General features: G+C 37.9%; 2 protein-coding genes and 1 non-coding gene across 3 annotated transcripts; all 3 read left to right on the top strand.

Moving 5' to 3' along the window:
* The first annotated feature begins 2,821 nt into the window (after window positions 1-2,821).
* On the top strand, window positions 2,822-5,533 carry LOC116305314 (frizzled-4). Its single transcript, XM_031715202.2, has one exon. The coding sequence runs from the start codon at window positions 3,098-3,100 to the stop codon at window positions 4,712-4,714; it is 1,617 nt and encodes a 538-aa protein (XP_031571062.1). The 5' UTR covers window positions 2,822-3,097; the 3' UTR covers window positions 4,715-5,533.
* An 8,985-nt stretch (window positions 5,534-14,518) lies between these two features.
* On the top strand, window positions 14,519-14,590 carry Trnap-ugg (transfer RNA proline (anticodon UGG)). Its single transcript has one exon. It is a non-coding gene; the product is annotated as a tRNA-Pro (tRNA).
* Window positions 14,591-16,047: 1,457 nt separating this feature from the next.
* On the top strand, window positions 16,048-20,006 carry LOC116305325 (uncharacterized). Its single transcript, XM_031715212.1, has 3 exons — window positions 16,048-16,538; window positions 17,231-17,489; window positions 18,216-20,006. Exons 1-3 carry the CDS (start codon window positions 16,119-16,121, stop codon window positions 18,998-19,000), a joined length of 1,464 nt encoding a protein of 487 aa, XP_031571072.1. The 5' UTR covers window positions 16,048-16,118; the 3' UTR covers window positions 19,001-20,006.
* The last annotated feature ends 693 nt before the right edge of the window (window positions 20,007-20,699 follow it).

Raw genomic sequence — 20,699 nt, 5'->3', positions numbered from 1 at the left:
CACTGTTATCATTGATGTTTCTGATAATGCCGGCACAGAAGAAATACCAGATAAACATGCAGACAAAGATTAGGAAAATTTCATATCGTTGTGACCTTTAGCAGATTGGATTCACACGGCTCATAGTGTCAGTTTCGGGCTTGGTATGCCACGAGCTGCCTTCACCAGTCTCAGCTTTTTTTAAAATCATGTATAGCCCATTGAGTGTCGCATGACAGAGGTGGTGGCTGGAGGGGGAAGCGCCTCAGTTTACTTGTCTTCAAGTCGTTTATGGTTGAGTCATTGAAGTTAACTTTTTATCGAGGGTTAGATTGAGGCGATACCTTCATGCATTAACCGCTAGAAAATGATAGAATTTCACTCCCAGCCTCTCTGTGCGAGTAAGGCAGGCTAGCATAACGTAGCGAGGTCTCGAAAGGGGCAATGTCCCATTTTCCCGCCAAATCCACAGGAATCCCGCCAGAGTTCTATCATTCCCGAACTAGCCTCTTTTGACGTCATCCTTCATCGTCGACTCAGTAGTATCTCATTCCTTCATATACAGGGCCCGCCCTTAATTTCGCAAATCACAGCACAGCAAATAGACGACATACAAAACAGCAGTACTAGCATGGTCAGCTGCCTTGATAACCCAGTTTCTGATTGTTTTAACAAAAGGGTTTTTGCTGACCACTTTGAAGACTTATCCATTCCCAGACGAGCCGATCTCAGATGGAACGATAAATGTGTCTGATGCGCGTGTCATTTCAGTATTACTAAGCCAGTGCGCAAAATCAAAAGATCTAGAAAAGACAGTGTTATCGGTAAGGTTAAATATAATAGAGATTTTTCTCGCTTTTTTGGAACTACATTTTAAATACGTAGTGCTCGCCAGCTGGTTGAAGGAAACTCTCTCAACTTCAAATAAATAAGTTTTTTTGCTACTTTGTGATGTGTGCTCGTCCGGGTGAGTGCTGAGTGCAGTTATTTTACATCCTTTCTTTACAGTTTCTTAAAACTACACTCACCCGAACGATCACGCTTCACAACAAACTTTAACACCCGCGTTCAAACCATGACATGTAAAAAATGAGTGAATGGCATTTCAGAATTCCATTGCCCAGCAACACCCTACCGTCATTCCGAACAAAGTAGAAGACTTTCGGATGCGCGCTGCTTAGAAAAAAATCGATGCAAATAGTGTTATCACTCATTTACATGACTTTGCGCATCATTGTCATTACCAAATTCGTGAAATTACATATTTTTGTTTTTTTCATCCGCCCGAACTTCTGGCTTTTCCCCAAAAATCGATAAACAGATAAAGTTCAACATACATCAAACCGGAAGTGAATACTTCGTTTGTAATTCATTTAGTTTAAGATCAGGAGATTCTGTTTTTTATAAGATAACAAAAAGCATTACAGCGCAAGTTGTCAGCACCGTCCTCGGAGGCTTTGAAGTTAAAAGGGTTCAAGCGCCCCAGACTTTGACAGTGAAATTTTACGCCCGCAAATAAGCCCTCAGAATGATCCAGTCGTCAATATTGAAAGCAAATTTAGACTTATTAACAACGAATATTTCCGAGACGCACACTAAGAGAATAAAGATTCATTAGCAGAAAAATTGTCTGTCAAATTGTAACACGACAACTTGACGAGGTAAAAACGGGCATTTTCCTCGCCGCTAATCAACACACCGCGAGCAATACTTCCAGATAACTACCATGTTATTACTTCTAGAGCTAATATTCGTGTAACAGACTCGTTTTAGGATTGAATTGCTCAGACTGGATCCCCTGCGGACGGCACAGATGGAAGTCTTGTCTTAAAATTAGGAGCTGTTATTTTTGAATTGTAGCGTGGCCTGGTGGACCACTGTCTGCGGCGTCTTTTATGACCCATGTAATCAACTGATCACTTTTACGATGATTAGGAACAAGGCGCCTTCGATTCGATAGACAAAGATTTCCTCCAAAAACATACAAACCCCGAAAAAAATGATTAAGGACAAAAAAAGTGTAGTGTTGAGAGCGTACTCAGAAGCGAAGCGTACAATTCATTTCTTAGCTAAGTGTGTCAGTATAAATAAGGGAGTGTGAAGCGGCTCCTTTGATAAAAGCCACCGCTCGCGGCAATCGTGAAAAATAAAACAGCTTGGTCACGAAGCCACCACCATGCCATCACATCATGACCCCATCGTTGTATGTAACGGAAAAGAAACAATTTTCGGTAAAGTTGGTTCGTTTCTTGTTGTTTTGTCTAGCAGTTTTCCAAACGGCTTATCCATATCGATGCACTTGAGCAATTTAGCGTTAAAATTACATAAACAAGGTTGCGCGCGAAAAAGCACAGTCGATGCCGACAAATGCTGTGTTGAAATGATTGCGCCTCGATCAGCGATCATATTTCTGTCATTCAAAACATGGCCTACAAATTGACTTCTCCCACGTACGCGTGGTTCAAAAAATGTGTGACTCGTAATTTTCAGCGCGAGAGTTCTCCAAAATAATCAAAAAAATGTCCATCATTTTAGACTTTGGATAAGAGATCCGAAATGACTCGTTCAGTTTTAGCCTATTTTCGTCAATAAAGCTAAGAAAAGACCGACTTGTCAAAAAACAAATGCTATGTAAATATCTCGGGATCATGCATTAAAAAACAACAGAGACGAATTTTGCAAGTTTACTTTACTTATTTCATTAGCCAATGGAACTTGGCCTTGAATTAGGTTAACTGACAGGTGCCAGTGATAGAGCTTGCGGTAGGCGTGGTTATTATTAGTCTGGTCGTCGCTGATTGGCTGTGGATCAAATAGACTTTGAAAACACACAGAAACGCATTCATATGCAGATGAAGTGTATTACAATTCTGTTGATGGTCGCGGATCACGAAGTAAGAAAACTAAGTGTAAGCTTTTGGCCAAAATAACTCGTGTTTTTCAAATGCTACCATTCGTGAAACGAGCTCAGTTAGATTGAATCCACGAGAAGTCCTCTATAACAGATGTGGGTTGAGTGAGTTAGAATTATAAGCGCTAAATCGCCAGCACTATTCGCACTCACGTCTCAGGAATACGATCGCAGTCAGTAACCCTTGACTAAAACTTTGTGGACATCATGTCAAGACGAAGAAGACCTTTGTGTCTTGGTTTGCTAATATTGGCAGCCTCTATTGCACTTAGTTCAGCTCAATCAAGAAGAACTTGGCAATGTGAGAAAGTATCAATTGAATTATGTCGAAACATGGGCTACAATGTTACACGGATGCCTAATCTGATCGGACACGAGTCTCAAAGAGAAGCAGAAGCCCAACTCAAACAGTTTCTTCCTCTTATTCAGTATGGCTGTGCTAAACAACATTTGACTTTTTTTCTTTGCTCGGCGTACGCTCCTCTTTGTACGGAAAAACTCGACGTGGTGATAACGTCTTGTCGACCGCTTTGTGAGTATGTACGAACTTCGTGCCTCCCTGTGTTAACTGAATTTGGGATTCCATGGCCTCATCCTCTCAACTGCTCGCGCTTCTTGCCGACAAACAACGAGAAACATATGTGTATGCCAGGACCAAACTTTACAGAGCAGCCAACGTCTGTAGACCCTGGTCGAGTGCTGCCCAACGATACTGCAAATTCACCGGATTTAAAGAAGAAAGGTTCGGAACAATGTCGAAGGTTTAAAAACAGCGAGAATTATTATTATGTTCGTAGCACTGAATCGTGTGCTGTGCGATGTAATGAAGAAGGGATTTTTAAGAACTCGGATAAAAAGACTATTGAGTTATGGATGACAATCTGGTCTATATTGTGCTTCCTTTCGACTTTAGTGACGCTTTCTACCTTTATTATCGATACAACCAGGTTTAAGTACCCCGAACGAGCCATCATCTGGCTCGCTTTGTGCTACAACTTCTACTCCATATCATTCATCATTCGTCTGGCTGCTGGAAGAAGCGCTGTATCATGCGATGTCGATCCGGCGACCAATGTCAGATTTCATATCCAAGATGGGCTCAGAAACACAGGATGTGCTGTAATCTTCTTAATTCAATACTTTTTCAACATGGCAGCTACGATTTGGTGGGTCGTTCTGGCTCTTATTTGGTTTCTCGCGGCGGGCATGAAGTGGGGCTACGAAGCCATTGGATCATATGCCAACCTTTTTCACGTTATCGCTTGGATTCTTCCGTGTATCAAGACCATTTTTATCCTCATAACGAGGAAAGTCGACGGGGATGAACTTACTGGTGTTTGTTATGTAGGTAACCAAGACTTGATAGCACTGGCCGCGTTTGTCCTTGGACCGCAGTTTACATATCTTATTATAGGGACTCTGTTTTTGATCGCAGGCTTTGTTGCCCTATTTCGGGTCCGTTCTACGGTACAAAGAACAAATCAGGCCAAGACAGATAAACTAGAGAGACTTATCGTACGAATAGGAATATTTTCAGTCCTTTCGACGATCCCGGCCACAGCAGTAATCGCTTGTTATTTTTACGAATATGCAAACAAAGAATACTGGTATTATGGGAAGAGAGACGAGGCTGTTGCTGAGCCTAATTTCAGTATTTTTGTTATCAAACTCTTCATGTCTTTGTTTGTTGGCATTATCTCAGGCATGTGGGTATGGACACCAAAGACTGTCAAATCGTGGAAGAAATTTTATTACAAAATGAGGGGGAAAAGGCCTCCGAGACGAGCTCCAAAACCCGCTAATCCAAACGAGACAACGGTATAATACGTCTTAAAAGAGTAAGGTCATTCTAAGAGCTTTAATTCACTAAGCCGAGCTAAACTAAACAACGTATCGTTTTAGATCCTAAAAACACTACTTTGACTAGAGATATTGCGAAGTACTGGAGAACACAGATTTACGAGACGAGAGTTTGACATGTTTACGTTCAAGAAAGAAAAGAATAGAGCGAGAGACGCGTCCACGAAGAAGTGTATAGACACAAGACAGCTGCCATCGGCTAATTATCGCTTGATTTAGGATTAACTACGAGAAAAAAAGCGACTGACTCCAAATTGTTCGTATTGAACCTACAGTATGTTTAAGGTCGTTGAAATTAGTGCTGAAATCACAGCTTAGTTTACAAGTCCAAAACCGGACATAATTGTAGTTTAAAATTCCTATAAATAAACAGTTATAAATTTTACGAAAGAATTTGTGGTCTTGACCCTTCTGGCGGCTCGTGTCTTTTAGCTCTCGTATTGTTAGTTTACCAAATGGAATTAATTTGGTTCAATCAGAGAAAAGCCGTGCCTATTGTGTTGGTCGCGGTCGTATTACTCTAGAAAAGCATTGCCTGTCCTTTCCTAAATCTCGTTATCAGGGTAAGCTTGTAGCTAGCTTTCTCTGTGTTTGACAACTCGAGTGACAAGTGGTTTTATTAGAAGCTCTAGATACCCTAGTGTTGACGTTCGTAGCAAGCCTTGGTATTTATTGCCCCTTGGGCAGATATTGTTATTCTGTCGTAAGATTTCAAGACCTGATAGAAGGCTTTCATCTATCTTTCATCAAAATCGAAAATTAAACAAATTATATTTGAGAAAATATTTTATTGAAAATTGGTTTTGTCCTAGCTGTCTGCCATGCTGCCCTTTCGAGACATAGATTTATGGTAGGTTTTTGGTCATTGCTGTCGAAAAATGGTTAATCTAAAAGGTTGGTTTTAATTATTCTGCTAGCCTTAGGGTAACGTCAAGAACCTTGTCTGAAGTTCAAAGGTACCGCTTTATACTAGCGCAGAGTGGCTCGTGTTCATTACGCCTTGTAGTTTCAACAAGACATTTAGGCAAGCGGCTTGAATGCAAAAATTTGATGAAAGGAAGTTGAGTTTTGGAATTGGGTTTTTATGGCGAACAAATTTTTATTTTCGTATGAAGAGCAACCTCACCTTAGACAGGTAGAAGCATCTCTGGCGACATGAGCTATGTAAGAACAGATTCGAGATGTATTCTATGACGAGTTTGCCTAATGGTCGTGGGTCGTGGGTACAAAGTCGTGGGTCGTGGGTAAAAAGTCGTGGGTCGTGGGTAAAAAGTCGTGGGTCGTGGGTACGAAGTCGTGGGTACGAAGTCGTGGGTTCCAATTTTTTTCCAAAATTTCCAAATTCATCATTTCTTCACTATACTTCTAAAACGAGATTGTGTGGCTTTCTTCCTGTAAATTCGGCGTAATTGTGGGTTGTGCAAGGTAGTCTGTGTCTGTTTTGCGCGACAGTGTTATAAAAATACACCAAAATTGGTGGCCTGGGAAACCTTTTAGCACTTTCTTACATTTCATTTATATTGGCCTTGCTGTTGAAACATAAATTTGGCGAAAAAAAAGAAAAAGAAAAAAAGGAAAAGAAAACAACAACAACGACAACTAGTCTTCTACTTTGTCTCGCTTCAACGAGGAGTCTTCAATGGAGTCTTGGACTTTATCAAGATGTTACCTAGAAACTGGAGCGACAAGCCGCTGCAAACGTGTGAAGTTGATGGACAGCAAATTCGCGTTTTCGGCATCGCGTTTCTCCTCCTTCTATGTGTTTTGTCGTTGCGAAAAAGCTTGTTTCATTATTGCTTAGCAGTTCTCCGTGTTAGTATGGAAATTCTGAGTAAACGACTTGAAAGTGCGGGGTTTACCATTACCCACGACTCCAAGATTGATAGGGACTGCTTTTATGCAGCGGCAGCGTACCAGTTGGGCTTAAGTACCAAGAAGGTCAAAGCAGTTATATTCAGTTTCTTGGAAAAGAACCGATTTGATGTAAGTATAATCAAAACGATGTTTTATTCTTGACTTTGCGGGTCCATACCTAAATTATAAGGAAAGTAGAAATTCGAACAGAGTCAGCTCTTTAAAAAATCATGTCCACCAACTACATGGAATGATGAATAATCGCCGGTTTAGGAGATTCCAACACGTGTCTCCATCTTCATCTTCATCACCAGTCTCAAACCTATTATTCAGTTTTATTGGAACCAAATTTTAATTTTATGTCTTAATGTATACGAAAGATCTAGTATCTTTTCGTATTGCCGGTTTTCACATGACGTCATCAAAACATGAAAATCTAAACTATAGATCGTATAAAGACATTTCTAAAGTATGTTTTAGAAGTCAGTTTTATAAGTCACAAGAAAAAATCTCGAGTCATTTCGATGTTTGGTTCCCGAGTTATGAAGGTTGAGTTTGTTTCACACAATACCGTCACGTCTATCTAAATAGCGATGAAAATATTAAAACAATTTACTTTAGTTGAAAGATTTTTCGTTAGACACGTTCAAAATATCTATTTAAAGTATATTTAAGTGAAATGTAGTCAAACATATTAACTATTCCATTACTTTAAGCCTTTGGAGTTTCGTGCGCCATGATGGTGTACCAACTTGGAACACCAAGATGGCCGCCCCATACATTTTAACCAAAAATTGCGTCATGTTTACTCGCCTATAGTTCCGTAACGAAATGCTTTACAGCCTTAAAATTTGGCCAGTATATGTAGTTTGGACCGCTTTACAAGAATATAAAACTTCTATTTCATTATAGTGCGAATTTACGCTTTTGAAATTTATGATGACGTAGGTGAAAACCAAGAATTGGGTGCGACTAGAAAGAGCCTAGCTATGCCATAGATTGAAATATTTTACTCTGCATGGCTCACGCTGTGTGGACACTACAAAAACTTTTATGAATTTCGAATCATTCTCAACACACTTCTAATTCGAGCGCTTTCCACATAGTCTATTTTTGCTTCTATTTTTGCTTCTATTTTTGCTTCTATTTGTTGGTGTAAAGTTTATGGAAATTATCTGATAAGATGCTCCTTTCGTTTTCTCAAAATATTTGCTTTTAACAACTACCAATGACAAACAAGAAATATATGACCCAAGAGGTCAAGATTTGCGTGACTAGCTAATTTTGAGGACAGCAAAGTTTGGGGATTTTATAGACGTTTCCGGTTAATCCTGGTTCAGAGCTTGGTTTGCCTTTTCAAAAAAAAGGAAAAACCCTGAGTTATAACGCGGGGAGCTTGCACAGTTTTGAGAACCACCTTACTGAGAACCACTTTGCATAGTAGAGTCGATATTTAAACCTATAATATAAACAGTACTTAGAATTTCAACAACAACGTTAATTTATAGCAATTATGTTAATTGACTATAAATCAAACATCACATCTCTCCCCAGGATCATGGGTCTGATCGGCTGGACTTTATTTGTGAAATTTGGAAAAAAATTGGAACCCACGACTTCGTACCCACGACTTCGTACCCACGACCCACGACTTTTTACCCACGACCCACGACTTTTTACCCACGACCCACGACTTTTTACCCACGACCCACGACTTTGTACCCACGACCCACGACCTTTAGACAAACTCTTCTATGGCATACAAGGAACTAGATTTACACCTTTAAAAACCCCTTTCCCCCTTCACTAAGAATTAGCCACGCCCTCAATCTAAAAGTGGACCCTCATTTTCCACAAGATTATTTATTACTGTTCACTGATTGCCTTGAGCATGGAGAGAATGACTCGCATATGGCAAGGAAAAAACACATGATAACAGTGAAATTAATTTATGAAGTAGAGAGGTGCTTATGGTGCTCTTCGAAAATTAGACCGCTTTGGAGAAAATGGAGATCGATTTGAGAAGTAATTCGTCAAAGTTTGTCAAATAAGTCTAGAGAATAGCTGGTAATGATATGTGTAGAGACGAATTCTAAATGTGCTCTATAATAGCTTTACTTGCAGTCCAATGGCTTTCCTTAGTGAAACTAGGGGTTCCTTAATTTTTAAGTTAGCTTGATCTACAATCATTTCACAACTGTTGACTGATGAATGGCTTTTATAGAGAAATGGCTTCCCTGATTTGAAATTAAAAGAGCTTTCAAAGGCGTCCCTTCAGGCGTCCTTTCAGCATCAAAATGGCTTTCCGTCTGAAAATGTCCACGCAAATGGCATTCAAATGGTTTTCTTAGTAGTTCAAGTGATAGGTGAATGTTTAGACCTGTTTTAGAAGTGTTTTCAGTCTGCAGCGAAATGGCTTCCAATCAGCATTTAAGTGGTTTTCCTGAAAGTGAACTATGGAAAGGGTGTTAAAATGATAGATGAAAGTTTTGAAATGCTTTAGAAGGGTTTTCAGTCTGCAGTGCAATGGCTTCAGCATTGAAGTGGTTTCCGCCTGAAAGTTACTAGAACTTTCTTATTCAGTTCGAAACGTAGTTTTTTCTCCTATTGATGTCATAAATAGCTCCACAGGAAACATTTCATAAATGTCCTTAACGAATTAAGCTTTCCAATTTTCTCTTTGAAAGACAAAAGTCAAAAAACTAAACAAATTTCTAATATCAGTTTTCTCCAATTCAAGCTACAATCGGAGGAAGTTGTTCTTGCAGATAAAGGTATGCCACTTGACAAGGGCAAATGAATGGGTTCCTGCATGTCACGTCAGCAACCTGCCTTCAAATGGTTTCCGACACTGTTGTAAGTTTTCATTTAGTGGTGCAGGAACTGTCTGTTACAGAACCCGTCTTTGTTTGAAATCTTTTTTACCTCTGATAAACAGAATTTTTGTTTGATTGACACGGTGCTCTTTTTTGATAATTATTTACGTACTCTGCTTCGAATTTGGGTGGATATAAAGTATAATCGTTATGGAATGAAATATTCTTGGGACGTTTGACATGTCGTTCAGCACTGTGATTGATTCTATAATTTTTTTCAAAAGACGCAGACTTTCAAAAAATGATTTCAATCACGTCATGGATTATTTTGTACAAATAATTTGGTAGATGTTAGTAAGTCTTTGAATTGTGGACTAATGAAAAGAGCCACTGACAACGTTGTGACAGCCGACGCCAATCATGTTTGCCTGGTTTTACGAATCTAATAAAGTGTGGACAGTTGGAACTAACAGTGTTGAGAGGACGGTGGAAATGAAACAAATAAAATGAATATATAAAGAAAACTGAGTGAGAATGCAAGGGAAAAGACAAGGCCGTGGACTTGTGGGGGAAAAAAAATGGAAAAAAAAAATGGAAAAAAAAAAATGGAAAAAGACGAAAGAGTGCGAGGGCGTAGTGGAAAGCCACAACTAAAGGCGGCCGTAAAGATCTTTGAGAATGTATACTTTAGGAGGCTAAGCAAACGACGCGTAATTTAAGAATTTTTTTATCAAACGTAGTCCAAACACGAGACAAAAACTCGTGATTCGGTCTAAAAGGTCGTAAAACTAACAAATCCCTGTCTGTCAAACAATTCCCAACCCTTTTTCGTTCACACCAGACTAGAACAAAGAAGCGTTGGTTACTCAACATTCATATTGACATTGAAGTTTGCTCAGCTTTTTCGTCGTTACTACTCGTTAATGCACGCAATAATAAAGTGAATACGACAAGTTCGGTAAGGTGTGTTCTATGAATGGCTGTGAGTTTCATATTGCTCCGGTTTCAATATTCAAGCAATGGACATTTGCTTAATCGATGAATATGTCTATCACTTAGCAATAAAGCTTTTAAAAAATATTCCCATATTACTGTGCTAAAATCAGAAGGTCAAGCTGTAGACTGATGGGACGTAGAGTTGTCTTATAAAAAGGCGGCAAAAAGTCACTTTTTTTGATTAAAAAAGTTTAGAGAAAAAAGATGTAGTCAGTTTGAAAATGAGTCATGTCGACTGAAACTTCTCGTTTAGCGAAAATTCAAGAAAAGTTACACAAGATAAAAACTCGAAGCGTTACTAATTATGAAATATATATATATATAATATATATATGTAGTGTTATCATGTTTTCTAGAGCCTTAGTTGATTCCCGGATATCGTTTTTGTCGGCTTCAACAGAACATTGATCCAAATCAGACAAAAAAATCCACAAGAGGATTTGTACTTACGGGATTATTCAAGAGGGATAAGCCTAAAGGGGATCAGACTTCATTACGATTCGGAAATCTCTCGAGAACGGCAAGATATTTTAATCCAATTGACCCTCTCGCATTTCGACGTAAAAACCAGCTCAAAATTCACTTTTTTTTTTAATTGCAGAGGAAATTTCTCGTGAATGGGAAATGCACGTGAATATTTTAAATTGTTTCAATGTGATTAAACGATGTAAATTTCGCGTGAATTTGATTGGCTTATACTGGAAGCCATTTAAGTGTCTTGATGCTGTTCGTTTCCCACTGATATGAAATCTGCTCTTGTAGTGGTTTTGGTAAATTGAGGAGTGTTTTGAGGAAATGAGGTGAATGGGTGAATGGGGTAGTCAATACAAAGTAGCCTATATTGTATGAAGTCTTATCGGGAATTGCAGGTGGTTTTTTGTGTTGATGATGAAAAGCTCTGTGAGAGATTGGCCTTTTTCTTTGCTCAGTTGACAAGGATTTCAAGTTGAAAAGTTCAATAAATGACAAACTTATGAGAGAACAGAAAACTAGCTTTCAAAGTGAATGGGGAAAGTGAATAGTGGTTGATTAGGAGCTTATTTATATTGAGAAAGAAAGGAAGGAAGGAAGGAAGGAAGGAAGAGAGAGAGAGAGGGAGGGAGGGAGAGAGAGAGAGAAAGAAAGGGAGAAAGAAAGAAAGAAAGAGAGAAAGAAAGAAATGACATTATATATAAAAAGAAAGGCTAAGCCAGAAAGATAAAAAGACAAAAGAGAAGGATGAATGGAGCTAACAAAAACACGAGTGACTACAGGGAAAACACAATTACTCCAAAGAAAGATAAGACGGGCGTACACCGAAACAAAAAGGCAAAAAGAACAAGATAAAAAAGAAAGGGAAAGAAAGGAAGACAAAAGAAAGGAAGCAAGCCAAGGGGGAGATGGAAATGACTACAAAGTGATTATGAAAGGCATAGCGGAAACATAGAACAAAAGCTAGAAAGATGTAGAACGAAATCAAAATATAATAGAAAACTGCCACTCTAATTAAAATCAAGAGTTATTTTGCCAACGAAATTGATATGAATCTTAATTTTCAAACTTCTAGCTCTTTCATTACTTGAAAACAAAATTTCTAGATTCAATATATGGTATCAAAACTACATTTCTACAACTACAATCGGGATATTAGATTGCGTTTCCCATATTTTTGGAAAGGAATTCAGATTTTCTGATATACAGAATTTTGGAGAACATAATGATCAACATGCCGGGTAATACTCGGCTAATGCTTGGCTGAAAAGCTGCAGCGAGTAATTTGAAGACTCCAAAATATCAATAAAAGCTGTTAAAAACAGCAATTTTGTTTTGGCGTTCTCGCACAAATATCAAATATAAATATCCAAGTGGACACCTGTTAAAGTTCGAAAATTAAGTGCTGTTTTCTGGTGTTGCTCAGTAATTACCAATGGTTCAATATCGTTTAATAAAAAGATATGACTAGCTAAAAACTAGTGTGAGCTGCGTCGGTGTTTCTAATGAAACAGTAATGATGAAAAGGTAAATTATACACCGTGAAAAGATGAAAAAACTTACTGACGTTTCGGACGCTAGTCCTTCGTCGGAGTAAAAGAGAAAGAATTGGTAGAAAGGAGTGTATAGATTTTCCACTTCTTTCTCTTTTACTCCGACGAAGGACTAGCGTCCGAAACGTCAGTAAGTTTTTTCATCTTTTCACGGTGTATAATTTACCTTTTCATCATTATCGTTTAATACTTCACTTGATTACCAAAAATACTCATACTATTTTGAACCATATCTTAAGAAAATTGATTGCCTGCTGAGGGAACTGAGTCACTGAGTCATCGCGAGAAACGTTAGCGCGCGCACTGTTTCCTGAGGGTCCTGAAGGGGTAAATGGGAGCTGGGATTTGCATTTTTGAGCGGGAAAACGAGATTTTATGCACTGGGAACGGGATTCACAAACAAAACAACAATCAAAAAATAGGATTGAGATTTGAGCAAAACATAGGCTAGGACTAGTAATGATAAAAAGGTAAATTATACACCGTGAAAAGATGAAAAAACCTACTGACTTTTCGGACGCTAGTCCTTTGTCGAAGTAAAAGAGGCTAGGACTAGGGATTTGGTTAAAAAGAGGGCTGGGGTGGAATTGGATTAGAAACACTATTCAGGACTCTCTTTCCCAAATATTTTACTCCACAAACTATAAATTTCGCGTAGCATTAATTTGAGAGAATTTACAAAAGGACGATAAAAGTAGTAGTCATGATAATAACAACCATAAAGTATTGTCAGTGATTTCTAACAACAACTTCTAGTTTCCGGACCTGATTTACGATGATCAAGGCGTTTGCGACACCAAGCCATCATCAAACAAATAGACTACAAGACCCATGCCGAGATTAATCAGGAGATTGGAGAATTAAAAATGTAAACATGAGATAAAACAGATTTGTGCGGCTTATTTGTATCCATATTATTTAGATTTTGTTGATATTGTCTTGACTTCCTTTGATTGTTTAGTATCAATATGGACGGTTGAGAACAAAATATACGAGACCTTGATTCCGATTAGCTGCAGGGTTGTAAAAAGGAGGTTTAATCACGCTTCACGCGCTTCCCGCGAAAATTTACGCAGTGCTTTCCATCCTCCCGATTTAAGGCTTTATTCCTTACTGCGCAAGCTCAGGCTGTGGGTACGATATTTGAACGGCTTCGTCTGCTGGAAATCACAATTTTCGAGCATTTTCCGCTATTTCCACAAAATGTCACTCAATTTTTTAAACCGTGATTGCGGTCAAGTCAATCTTCACTTTTCTTTACTAAGCCAAAAAATTAAAACTGTCATAACAAGGACGTCTAGCTTATAGCTACAAATTGTTCTTAGATCTATGAAATTTCGTTGAGAAAACCCGCGAACCACACGAAACAACCTATTTGTGTGCTGTTCTGCAAGACTAGAGTGATTTCCATACGAGAAACGTACATATGGAAACGGTATGACATGCCGTGACATTAAAATGGCTTCCCAATGCCTTCCACTAATTATAATAATAATTTTATTTATTTATTTATTTATCCATTTATTTATTTATTATAATTTATAGGGCTCCCGTTGATAGCAGTACTTTTGTTACTGAAGGAATACCTTAAATAGAGGTTCTCATTCATTCATACAATCACGACGGATAGTTAAAACTACGATGTCTACAACTACGGTAACATACTTTACGGCGATTCTCATTCACGCGAAAAAGGCGTTTATATCTTTTTTCGCTGAGTGCACTGCATTCGAGCGAGTTTTAAAATAATTGCATCGCCTCTTTTTTTACGCCTGTTGATGACAGACAAATCAATTTTAGGACGGGAAATTGCCTGGCATTTAATAGCACTTATAAAGTCTTGTCTGTAATCAAAAACTAAATTAATTTTATTATGATTAAAAATTTTGAAGGCCAAGGACGGTTTTCAAGGCAACAATCTGGATTGGAAATATTTGAGATTGATCTCGGTTATTACGTCTCGTTAATAAAAATGTCATGATTTGAGATTTTGGTCATAGACAATGCTTTCGAGATATACTTAGATATATGTGAAGATCGAAAGACATTGAATTCTAAGCATAACTTTCACATGGGATGGCTCAGTGGTCTAGTGGTGTGATTCTCGCTTTGGGTGCGAGAGGCCACGGGTTCGATTCCCGTCTGAGCCCTTAACTTTTTTTTTCCAATTAATACTTTTTTCTATTAACTATTTTTTCTCTTTCGACTTTAAAATTTGAAAATTATTTATTTAAAACTAGAGATTTAAAATTTTTAATTTTAAGTTCTATTTTACGAACGATCTTTATCCTTTCGATCTTTTAAGAAAAAGAAAAAGAAAAAAAAAAAAGAAAAAAGAAAAAAAGAAAAAAAAAAAAAGAAAAAAAAAAGAAAAGAAAAAGAAAAGAAAAAGAAAAAGAAAAAGAAAAAGAAAAAGAAAAAGAAAAAGAAAAAGAAAAAGAAAAAGAAAAAGAAAAAGAAAAAGAAAAAAAAGCCGGAATTGCGTTTTAATTTTTTCATTCAGAAACGGTCATTAAGTCATTATAAAGTCTATCAAAAAAAGCAGCTATTTAAAATTCTATTAAAATTCTGGTAAGTTACTTATGTTGGAATAAGTGCACGAATAATAGAAGCAAAGAAAAGGTAAATAAGAAATATGTTCTTCTGTTGTTTTCTATTTATCTATTTCTAAAAAAAATAATAGTTGTAACACGACTAGTGGCCAATTTTGCGCCCAAATTCACAGTAAATATCGTTTTATTCCTGGTTATTACTTACCTTGTCTTAGCATTTGTGCTTATTAACTCTTTTGCAGGTCTTCTTTCTCCAACCTTTTAGCGTAGAAATTTAAATCTGCCGCCAGTTGCGAGAGAATCAACGCGATCTTGTCCACTATGTGGCCAGGCCTGCTAACGTCACAATATCACTTTTGGATTTTTGAACGATCTTGTTTTCGTCTTGGTGTGAAGTGAGACGTTCTTTTCTGAGACTTTGCAATCCACGGACATTCTAGCTGTTAAAGAATAAAGAAAACAAACACATGTACGAAATTCAAGTGAATGCATACTATTACTATTGAGGGTTCGATTTAAGACCACGGTGTGCGCACGATCAAAAACTGCTCAAACGCGCTGAAATATGCGAACTGACATCAGCATTACTTCCCCAGGCAACTTCATGGGCATTTTTTTTTTAATTTTTCACCTCCTAAGATGAATAGGAGCCCAAAAAATCCTAATTTTCCCCATTCGATGAAAACAGGGTGTCGCCGTTCTCATTGAAAACCTTTTTGTAATGGGAATATATGGGATTTCCCAGAAATTAGCCACAAAAACAGCATGAGAACAAGGACCAGTAACAACAAGTTTATTAAGATATTTGAAGAACATGTATCCATTTTTGCGTGCAAAAGAAAAAAATTGATTGACGTCATAACTTAAAGTAGATTTCATTGTGTCTGAAAAAGGCCTCGTTGGTCGTGTGATTGAGAGCGGTTGTAAAATTACGTGAATCTTGAAAAGGAGAAGGAATATTATTGCGACCTGAATATCAAGTAGAACGTCTCCTAGCAACGAGTCACGCAAGATGTAATTAAAATGTTATGCGCTATTGAGTTGTATACTTTCACTTTGTAAGGCGGAAGTACCGTAAGAACTAACTGAACAAACCTTTGTGGGGAAAAAACATTGAAGATTCAAGATGACAATGAAAGATTCCGAAGTGGCGAGGAAGATGGAGGAAATGACGGACACAATGATCATTTCGCTCATGGAACGACTTAAAAAAACTGACATCAAAAGCGACCTCGGAGAAGATTCTTCTACCTCAAGCTCGTCGCCACAAGACCAAATGAATGAAGTGCTGGCTTTTTATGACGATTCCATCGAGCAGCTATGGAAAATCGCTGACAACATCTGCAAAACTTCAACAGCTGAAGAGGAGCACGCAGGTACAATTTTTATGGGAAGTTCTGGTGATGGAACTTATTTGCCCGAGATTTCAGACACATATGATACGTATGTCATGGAGGAAGACTCACAGTTTGAAATGCAGGAAGATCTAGAAGCGATTGACTCGGAGAATGCTAATGAGATGGGAAACTCTAAAAATCTTCTCAAGGTATAGCTCAGTGCATGTACTACATATTTAAATTTTTTCCCCTTTTTTGTGTGTTTAAACTAAGTGCATGTGTGAAAAATAAGATTTAGGATACTTCGGACTTTAGCGTCGAATCCGATGAAGCGCGACCTGCTCTGTAGTCTTCAAGGTCCGCTTGCAGAGCAAGAGAATTACACAAGCATAAGTGCTATAAAATCAGGTGATTGTACAAATGCAGACCTTGAGAACTAGAGAGTCGCCCTTCATCCAAGCTAAAAATATTGTCGCAATTCTGTCTATCTCGGTCTGACCTGTAGTAAGATGCCGATAAATGATAAAAATAAACCTCAACAGGTATAATAGAATAAGTTAATAGTTTTGAGGGATATTTTTCTCCTAGTGTCCTAACGGTTGGCATGCATGTATGTGTGTGTTTGGTATATCTGTTTGTCCATATATCTATCTGTTTGTCTGTCCATTCGTCTCCCTACGTTGTCTGTCTGTTTATGATTATTTGTCTTTTCATCCATCTGTCTGTCGTCATGTCTGTTTTGCGTCTCTCTCTGTCGGTCTGTCTGTCTGTAAGTTCTTCCATCTTAGACAAGAATTGTTTATTCGTTTTTGACTTGTATCTAATTTATTCCCGATAAATTCAGAATTTTCTATATCAAATAAGATAAAAAATCCAAAGATTTTATTCCGTCTACAACTAGGTATTGCCTACGGAAAAGTCTGGATTTTTCCTCATCACTTGGACCGAGTACGGCCTACAGTTAAAAGCAAAACACGAAGCAAAACAAAACCCAGCACAGGCCGAGGCCCGTGTCGCAAAGGAAAGAAAAGAAATTGCCATCTTTGAAAGATTGCTCGAATATACAGACGAAATTCAACACGAAGGAAAGACGTTACCTGTGATTTCTCCATTCAAGATTCGACAGGGATATCTTAGTAATCCTCCCACAAGTATTCAAGGTATGTAAGTATTAATAACGCGAACTCTGAAGCCTTCTCGCCTTTTTCTACCATCTTCATCTAACTAGACGAAGAAACAAGAGATTCTTTAACCCATATTAGCCATTTCGAGGTCGAGGGAGGAAATGGGTCGAGTTGGTATTGCAGTGCATTGTGGGTCTGTTTTGGGGGACGAAATAGCCGCCATCTTGGAAAGCAATACCCAATAGACCTTTCCCGAATTTGCTTCTGTAATTATGTAGTGACTAGGCACAAAACGAAATAGTTCATTAATATGAAATAATAAATAGAAATCATGGCTCCAAAACAAGGCGGGCTTGAGTTTTTCATACGTTTAGCAGGGCCGTAACCAGGGGGGAGCACAGGGTGCACGTACACCCCCCACATAAAAGCTTAAGGTCCGCTCATCTATCTCCTTTTGTTTTAAAATTGCATGTAAATGTTTTTTTGATTAAACTAAGACCACTTACCATCTGCATATTGTAGCATTTTTAAGAATCACTCACCCATTATTCCTTTTTTTATGGTTCTGCTTTCTTTTGGTTCCGCTATTTTTTATTTTATTTATTTTATTTTATTTTTTGGTTACTTTTTTTTTGGTTCTGCAAATCATTGCCTGTGCACCTACCCTGCAAGATACCTGGTTACGCCCCTGTTTAGAACGTTTACGAAAGTTCTACTGGGGCAAGAGATAGGATTATCATAAACTGTGTTTTTATTATTTAGGCTATCCGGTATGGTTTCGCATGTTAGACCAGAACTCTCCCGCCATTACTTTACTGACAGAGGAATTCAAACAAAATGATGAATCGATCAGAAAGGTTCAAGTCACCGACCTCGTTCTTGGCATTCGCACGACCATGCCTTGTCTAGACCACAAATGGATGGAAGAAAAGGAAAGCTCAAGCAAATGGCTGACGAAAGACCTGTTGTCCAAGCTGCAAGAAAGCAAAAGTTTCGTGGTAACAAAGTCTTGGGAGAGCGAGCAAGAAAACTTGTTTATTTGGAGAATCTCCTATTCTGTAGTCGAACGACAGTGCATAAAATTTCTTCCTCGGGAACCAAAGATTTGCCTGATCATCATGAAGGCAATTCGCAGGAAATTCTTAAGCGAACCTAAAGGCTTGGTCACATACCATCTCAAGACCGTTCTATTTTACCATCTTGATAAAGTTGGAAGCGACTGGGAGGCAACAGATAGAGCTCGAAATATCCTTGTCTTGCTCGACGCCTTAGCAGGAGCTCTAAAGAACAGGTCATTGCCTTTGTTCTTTGAACCTGGTATTAACACTCTTGGAGGAATGGACGAGAAAACTGCAGCAAAACTAGAGATGAAAACTCGAGAAATATTGGGCTCTCCTCGTGTACTGATGTCTGGGATACTGTTTCAGAGCATGGATGAATCACACAGGAAGGAACACTTCCAAAAGGGTAAGGAGGAAGTCGTCGTCTGGTTTGACGAGAAGCCACCAGAGCCAAAGCTATTCAGTGATGAGGATTTGAAAGACTAACCCTAAGATATTAATGTATTATTGACATAGCCTTCGTCAACCCCTTATCAACCCTCCACCTTGCCGGCCCCTACTTACTGAGAGGAGAGGGGTAAGTAGGGACTGCAAACAGGCTAATATGGACATTTTGGCCAAATATATAATCTCTCGTGAATAACACTTCGCCTAATTCATTAAAGCCGTGGCTCATTATGTATACTAATTTAATAATAATAATTGATTTTAATCGGTCCTTGATTTAGACTAATCTGTGCATCGCATGTTAGGACAGTTTAATTCTTAAAAAGCGCATTAACAAACAAAAGTCTCTATGTTCTATGTTCAAAGATAAACACCATAAAAAGACAATAAAAGATTTCTGAATACAATAATTAAATAGACTATGCAAAATATGAAAAATTAAAAAACATATCTTTAAATTCAAAAACAAGGTTAAAGAAACCTACAGATGTAGACTCGGGCAAACTGCTCCAAAGTTTAGGACCACTATATAAAAAGCTCTGCCAGTCACCATAAATAACTTAGGTAAAGTAAGAAGGGTTTTGTTTGAAGATCTATAGAGCCTAGACTGAATATCACAAAATAGAATTAATCAATAGAAAACGAAAGCACGATACACGATGGCATAAAACTACAATATTCGTATTCTGAGATAGCTATAAAAAGTCATTATGGCGGCCATAAACGTAACGCAAAATCATTGACATTATTCATAGTCTTTTTTGGAGAGCATATCTAACGGATGGAAGCTCATGACTGATGATTCATATCTGATAATTAATAAATCTTAATTAAAATTGAATTATTGGTAGACAAGAAATATGCTCTTCTTTTGTCTTCTAGATCAGAATTTCATAATAAAAGTAGTCAAACATTTCAACATTTCGATTGAAATAATAGCCAATTTTTCGATGAAATTCACAGTAAACATAATTCTATTACAGCTTATGACTTACCTCGAGAAAGAGTTGTGCTCTATAGCTTAAAATAAATCTTTTTATCCCTTTCCGACGTCTTTTTATCCACTATGTCTGTCGAGGAATTTAAAACTGCCGCCATTTTGGTGGGTGATTTTTGTGTTGGTGGCCGTGTGGCCAGGCCTGATACTGACGTTACAATAGGCGCAAGGCACTATGGGATTTTTTTTTCAGTTTTATTTCACTTCTTGATTCGTGTGAAGTGAAAAAGTTTTTTCGGGCTTTCGGATCGCATCGATGAAACGCGATCCATAGACTTTCTGCTCAAGAACGAAGGAAATAAACACATCTACGATAAGGTAAGTTCTCAAAACCATAGTTAATGGAGCGAAATGTTATATTCCGCTCCATTAACTATGTCAAAACTAGTACGTTGACTATTTATACCTTCAAGGATTTGCTGCATTTTAAAAACTAAGGCTGTCTAGTAGATTTTAAGAGACTTTATAGAGCAGTTTTCGTATGACTGTTAAATGTTTTCGTATGACTGTAAAACTTGGAAAAAAGGAAGAAGGGACTATGAAATAATACGAAACGAAATGGTGACTAATGCTTGGAATGACAAAATAAATATTCTGAATCTCCCTGGCTAAGTAGGCTATAACAGATCAATTTGGTAAGGACAAGAGAAATAATGAGAAGGTAGCTCCTAACAGCATTAAAAATCTGATCGATGCAGCTAAGGCAAGATTACCAGAAGCCAATAGTCTTGTACCACCAAG

This window comes from Actinia tenebrosa, unplaced genomic scaffold (genome assembly GCF_029948245.1).
Source record: "Actinia tenebrosa isolate PJP-AT-01 unplaced genomic scaffold, QUT_ActTen_1.0 PGA_scaffold5__44_contigs__length_20552954, whole genome shotgun sequence".
Taxonomy (NCBI): Eukaryota; Metazoa; Cnidaria; class Anthozoa; order Actiniaria; family Actiniidae; genus Actinia; species Actinia tenebrosa.
The sequence above is the reverse complement of the archived record's forward strand: the minus strand, read 5'-3'. Positions and strand labels throughout refer to the sequence as shown.

Coding starts and splice junctions, on each gene's coding strand:
- LOC116305314 (XM_031715202.2), top strand. CDS start 3,098: ATGTCAAGACGAAGAAGACCTTTGTGTCTTGGTTTGCTAATATTGGCA.
- LOC116305325 (XM_031715212.1), top strand. CDS start 16,119: ATGACAATGAAAGATTCCGAAGTGGCGAGGAAGATGGAGGAAATGACG. Junction 16,539..17,230: donor ACTCTAAAAATCTTCTCAAG/GTATAGCTCAGT, acceptor GTCTACAACTAG/GTATTGCCTACGGAAAAGTC. Junction 17,490..18,215: donor TCCTCCCACAAGTATTCAAG/GTATGTAAGTAT, acceptor TTTATTATTTAG/GCTATCCGGTATGGTTTCGC.